This window comes from Gymnodraco acuticeps, unplaced genomic scaffold (genome assembly GCF_902827175.1).
Source record: "Gymnodraco acuticeps unplaced genomic scaffold, fGymAcu1.1, whole genome shotgun sequence".
In the NCBI taxonomy this organism is placed as follows: domain Eukaryota; kingdom Metazoa; phylum Chordata; class Actinopteri; order Perciformes; family Bathydraconidae; genus Gymnodraco; species Gymnodraco acuticeps.
The window spans coordinates 435,413-442,254 of record NW_022990284.1 but is presented as its reverse complement, the minus strand read 5'-3'; the positions used below and the strand labels follow the sequence as shown (position 1 = coordinate 442,254).

The 6,842-nt window shown below is 39.7% G+C and overlaps 1 protein-coding gene across 1 annotated transcript; it reads left to right on the top strand.

Annotated features, from left to right (window-relative positions):
* Positions 1-182: 182 nt before the first annotated feature.
* LOC117549702 (E3 ubiquitin-protein ligase CBL-like) lies at positions 183-6,462 on the top strand (the record flags this gene model as incomplete). The annotated part of the gene is made up of 3 exons (XM_034221785.1): positions 183-338; positions 1,005-1,190; positions 2,003-6,462. Coding segments are annotated over 3 exons (728 nt in total), but the record flags the coding sequence as incomplete, so codon positions are not given.
* Positions 6,463-6,842: the final 380 nt, after the last annotated feature.

The window sequence follows — 6,842 nt, the reverse complement described above, 5'->3', positions numbered from 1 at the left end:
TTACAGTAACAAAATATAAAATATATTTATACCTTTTTAAAGACTAGATTATTAGAATATCAATTATTACGTCTCTTTTTTATTTTTTTTAATACTTTATTTATAATTTTTCTTTGAGTTACAATAAAGCAAAGACATACACAATATACAGTAAGTAGGAACCTGAAACCTTTACATACAAGGAAAACAAGAAGCTGGGTTTTACATTGACTCTGAGAGAAGTCTAAATGATGTTTCCTGTGTTTCAGTGAGTTGGTCGACAGCGACTCTGAGGATCCTCAAGTCTACGAGTCCATGTTCAACATCCAGGCTGCTTTCCTCTGAGGCCTCGGACCCCGGTAATTATCCTAACTATACTTTTATTATTTAGGGGAATTATTCAAATGTCCTGATCACACATGCTCACATCGAGCAGGTGTCACTTTAACTTTGTTCTTTTGGGATAAAGTGTTACAGGTGCGGTATCAGCATCTACAGAACATTTCAAATGAGCTAAATAAAATAACAAAAATCTCTTAAAAACAACAACACTGTACAAGTTGTGTATTATATTGACTTTAAATTGTGTATTGACTCAAGCAGGTGTCACTTTAACTTTGTTCTTTTGGCATAATGTTGAGAAAACAAGAGGGAATGTGAAGTTGTGTATGACAGTAATTACAGGTGCAGTCTCGGCATATACAGAACTTTTCAAATAAGCAAAAATTGACAAAAATCTCTTAAAAACAACAACACCGTACAATAATATGACATGATAAGAACATACCATTTCTAAGCGCTTTTTCAGGTGTTCAAATACACTGTAAAAAGTTGAATTAAAACAACAAACAACATAATTCACACATAATGTACAAGTTACAAGAGATGTGACAAATATAACAACCTGCTTTGTACAAGTTACTGATGGCCGACACATTCACCCAACCCCACCCTGTACCAGATGTGAACGTGTATATTGACTTAATGTATACATGTGTATTGATTGAAGTGTTTTTCTTCTCCAGAGCCCCCTCCCCTTCCAGCGGTGGTTCCTCAGGAGAAGGCGGAGGACTCGGCTGAGGAGGAGATCTACGAGTACGACTGTCCGAGACCCATCATCCCCCCCGCCCCCACCCGCAGGACGCTGTCAGACATCGGGGGACCATCAGCGTCCTTCAGCACGCTCAGCATCGACAGCGCCGTCGAAGCCAGTACGTAACTGCTGGGAAATAGTGAATGTACTCTTCCAATATCAGAGTACACATGATGGGTGTGGATTAGTGCGTTGGTGTTCGGATCAGGGGGTCACAGGTTCAAACCCCACCTCAGTCAGCATGTCGTTGTGTCCCTGAGACTCTTCACCCCAAAGTGCTCCTGTGGGGATTGCCCACAGTGTTGAGTGTGTGAGTCGCTTTGGATAAATAACAAAGGATCTGCTCCAAGTCTAGGAGGAAATTCCCCGACTTCTCCCTTGATTTATTACCTCAGTAAATCAATAAAAGCTTGTGCTCCCTGCACTTATTCAGCTTATCTCCGCTCAGTCTGACAGCCGTAGTTGGAGGATAACAGTCTCTCACTCACCGGCAGAAACACCCGGTGTCCGACCGGCCGATCCGCTCCAACAAACTGGCTTTTGTGTCTTTGTTATGATATGACAGACACGGCCAAAACAGGCTTTCCATCCAGTTTCTAAAGCGACGCCACGTTCAACTCTGAGCTGCTGCATTAAAACTTGAGTGACCTGTCGTGCTACTTTATAATTCTAGTGTACTCCATCTCAAAGAGACGTATTGTACTTTTGACTCTACTTCTACTATAAACTAAACATGCATTCTCTAAACAGTTTGATTGTGTAGAAGTCTAAGAGAAAATTCCCCGACTTCTCACTTGATTTACTACCTCAGTAAATCAATAAACACCACAAAGTACACATCTGTCTCCAGGGGATTTACAACCCTTACAGCATACTATCAGGTACTTGAACGCAACGCAATATTTTCTGACTTGTATCTTTGTTTTCCAGGTATGTTTTCAGCAGCAGTGGAGCCTGAACGCCCCCCCAAACCTCTCCCTCGACGAGCAAACTCCGACCGAAGACCTCGTCCCGCAAACCGTGAATTACCCGCTCCGTTACCAGAACTCCCTTCAACCTCTTCCTCCACCTCTTCCTCCCCTACTCCCCCTCCTCCTATTGCTCTCCCTCTTCCTCTCCCTCTCCCTCTCCCTCCTCCCACCACTCACCCGGGGAACCAGTCCCTGAACGGAGAGATCGAGTGCCTCGTGTCGCAGGGATACTCCTTACAGGACATCCATAAAGCGCTGATGATCGCGCAAAACAACCTGGAGACGGCCAAAAACATCCTGCGGGAGTTTGTTTCCATCCCATCGTCTGCTCACATCGCCACATAGTCACAGTCCTCTTCCTCTTCCTCACCTGCTGTGTCTCTCCACTCTGTGCCATTATCACGGAAAAAGCATTTACCGAGCACTTTTCCTGCAGGGCCACTCAAGGCCAAACAGAAATGCTGCGTTCAGGAGAGATATCATCTGAGTTTTATTGTGAACATATATTAGTTTGTTGAACCAATGCCAAGTGTTCGGCCTTGAAGCTTCATCGTTATCTCGTTGTCGCAACTTGGAAATTGAGGGGTTTTGTTTTTAAGCTACCGTTTGTAGGTTGGCAAAAAACTTTGACAGAGAAGCCTATGGTGGCCCGGAAGGTCAAAACACAGCAAAATGTAACATAAAGGAAAAAGACTTAAGTAAACCTCACAACAGTTTACAAAAGCATTTCCCCAAACACACAAATAATGTCAGGTTTTTGGGAAAATGTCTTGTTTTGACCTTCAGGGCCACCGTACAGTCGGATATGACCTGAACGCAGCACATGTGAAGCCTTTACAGTTAAAGAAAACCCTGACAACAATTAACAAAACCATTTGACAAATAGCTAAAACATTTAAAAAAACACAACCAACATTTGAACTGTGTTTTCGTTGCGTTTTGACCTTCAAGGCCACCGTACACTCGATATGACCTGAACGCAGCACGCCTGAAGCCTTTACCGTTCTCAGGGCCCCTACACACGGCGGCGTGCGTTGTCGCTTGCCGGTGGGGGGGGGGGCTGAAACTCGACCAACAACCAATCACATGAATCTCCCACCCCAGACACACAAGCACGCGGTTTGATTGGCTAGAGCTTGTACTGGTATATGATTCGATTAGCTGACCCGTCCGTCGAGGCGTCAAAAGTAGAACTGCTCTACTTTTGCAGCGAGCACCGCGAGAGAAGCTACGCTTTGCTCCCACAATGCAGTTCGGCTAATCGTGACGTCACCCCATTCAAAGTGAATGGGCAGAAGCGTTGAAGCGGCAACGCACGCCGCTGTGTGTAGGCGCCGTTAAGCCGATGTTTGACCCCGTTCGTGTTTCCTCTCGAGGGAAATTCGTCTCTGAATTCCACTGCCGTTCAGTTTGGTGCTTTAAAAAAAAAAAACACGCTTCTTAGCTAAATTTGTGGCGTACGAATAATGTAGCGACGGCGAGAAAACAAGTGGTGTTTGTATGCTGATGAATGTGCAGAATCGCAGGGCTTCATGTCTCCATATTTCCTCTCGATGATGGATCTCTAATGAAATAACAGATGTTTAAGTATCTTGTTGTGCTGTGTGTAGTACTAACAATGGCTGGAAGTTCATTTCCTCATTTAACCAAGCTTCTGGTTTCTACTAATAAGCAGAAAAAGGACTTTGACATGTGCTGCTGGATCTGCTCTCACGTCTTCATGTGATTTTTTAGCTCCGCGTCACATTTGTACCCAGCTGAGGAATCAGGTTGAAGGGATTTACTTTAAAGTATAAAAGCAGAAGGTCTTCATGTGGACTCAGGTACTGCTTCACAGCTAGGTTTGAATGTAAAGAGAGGAACATGTGCTAAAGGACACATGATATAATGTACGAGCTAATGACAAAAACATTCCTAAGATTAGATTTGCCCGCTTCTTGTTACTCGCTGATACAAAGGAACTTCCACAATCCTCTCGACGCCACGGTAAAACAGTTTGTTAGCTTTGTTATTTAGCCATTGGGAGTTAATGGCTAAAAACACAAAAATATAAAATATATCCAATAAAACTGCATTATACACTCCTTTCTTACAGTTTACATACTTTTTTGTTAGGAATGTAAACAGGTTCCTTCTCCAATATCCATTTTATATGACTGTGAATACATCTTAAAAACAACTTGTGTTCAAGCTGTTAGCAGCCAACAGCTAGCAGCTAAGCTAAAAAACAAAACATTAAATGTAATGTACTTCATTCTACACTCATTGTTAGGAAGTTAAACAGGTCCCCTTCTCTGATACCTATTAAATATTTCTGTGAAAAAATCTCCTTCAAAACTACTTTATTAATTCAAGTTTGTTAGCTCCATCATTTAGCTTCTGGCTGACAACAGCTAACGGCTAACAACAGCTAACGGCTAACAATACAATGCTAAAAAGACATAAGCTTTAAATGTCATGTTCTTCATTATACACTCCTTTATTAAAGTAACACAGGTTCCCTGTGATAGCTATTTATTAAACTGTGAAAACATCTCCTTTTAAAACAACTTAATTAATTCAAGTTTGTTCACGCTGCTAACGGCTAGCAGCTAACGGCTAGCAGCTATTGGCTAATGTTAATTATAGCTCTCCTGCCAAGAGTTTATTAAATATGATATAAGTAAAAGTCTTGCATTGAAAATCTTACTGAAGCAAAGGTTAGTATACTCAAAATGTAGGTAAAGTATTAAAGTACCCAATTGTGAAAAATCATAAAAATAAATTTAAAAAAACATCCAAAAACTTTAAATACATTTTTTTTTTAATGGATGGAAAATTCAGTGATTTTTAAAAGATGCCATTTTAATCATCCCTCGATTGTTTATGAACTGTTGGCCAGTTTAATGTAATTGTAGAGAAGTGGGAGTAGAGAAAATACACGTACAAGTATGTCACATGTGTACTTAAAAACTCAACTTGAGTAAATGTACTTCACACAGAAGTCAAACTGAATATTTTGTGTATTTTTCTCAGGTTTTCAGTTTTTTCAGTGGACCAATAACGAGCGTCTCATTTCCAATTTCGCGTTTAAAAACAGGAAGTATCCCGTCTAACATTGAGTGCAATTTCCTCCCTTTCCCCCCAAATCCCCTTAAATCGTCACTTTGGATTTCTGCAGTAACGTGTAAATGTGCCTTCTGTCGACAAACCAAAACACGACACATTTACTGCTTAAATTAAATATGAACACTTTTCTGTTTCTCCCTTATTACTTTTTACTTTATTCCTGCAGATATACACTTTGAAGGAGCTGGAGTTTGCAGGCAAAGCATCAAAGGAAATATATATATAAATATATATAAGAGCCACATTAAAACTAGATTTATTTTAAAAAGTCAAAATAAATATCAAACCCTCTTTATTTTGTACACAGAGTACAGCACACAGCGAAAGTATAACTGCATCAAACCCAGTCCCTACAGACTGAGACAAATGTATTAGTTACGGGAATTGTGACGTAAAAGAAAAAAATGCATGTTAGCGCCCCCTAGTGGACAACTAATGCGCGATTACAAATGCTTTTTAAAGTCAAATAAAAAAATGCTTTTATGATTGAACTATCTTCTAATTATGAGGTACTAATTCTCATAAACACTGTCATATGTTTATACAGTGAATGCTATATGCAACCGTACTGCAGTATTAAACGACGATACCTCCTAAGGGTGGGGGGATATGAAGATAATGTGGCAAATAATTAAATATTTAGAAAACTAATCTTTGCATTTATAGGATGTTATGAATAAATTAAAATACTAAATTAAGTGCTGTAATATTTGCATTGTTTACATCACTTGTTATTGTCAGTAACAAGGAATATTAAATAGAAATTGGCTGTAATAATAATAATGCGTTTACCTTTTATAAATCAAAACATATGTCTTAATATTATTCATATGATAGTATATTATCATCTTTTAACAATACAAAATATTGGTATAATTGACAAATATTGCCGTATCTCCCGCCCTCAGTTTAGATCTCTTTAAGACTGCAGATTTTAATTTGATAAATACATTGAAAATTAAAATCTGAATCCATTCAGGGCTGTCTCCTTGCTATTGAAAATACAATAAGTACTGCATGCCCCCAACACACACACACACACACACACACACACACACACACACACACACACACACACACACACACACACTCCCTCACTGATGTCTCAGCTGGTCTTTAATGATGTATTTGTGATATATTAATAACGGTCACTCGCCTTCTCAACTTGCCTACTAAAAGTCGTCCTCATGCTTTGTTGTTGTAAATATGATTTTATTTATTGTCTTTTTAATATCCTCAGCATTCGTTGTGTTGCCATGTTTTCATGCCTAAGCCATTAAGATTTTTAATTAAACAATATTTTCTTTAACATCTGAGCCGTGTGGTTTTTTCCGTCATCACTACAGGGGGAAGAGGTACTACTTTACTGTCTTAGAGGTAGTAATACTACGGTGCAGAAATACTTTAATACTACTACTAAAATGTTATTGATTTATATTACAAGGTATGCGTGGAAGAAGTATTCAGATCCTTAAGTTAAAGGTCTCCTATCATGCAAAATGTGTGTCGGGGAACTCACGCAGCGTCAGAAAATAAACCCCTCTCTCTTTTCCTCCGTACCCAAATCTCTAAAAACGGGGAACAACGGAGCTGATCCAGATTTGCGTCCGATATGACGTAATATCTGAAATGTGGACCCACGGCCCAATCAGAAACGTTGCTATCAGAAACAATGCCCGACTGTTTTGGAC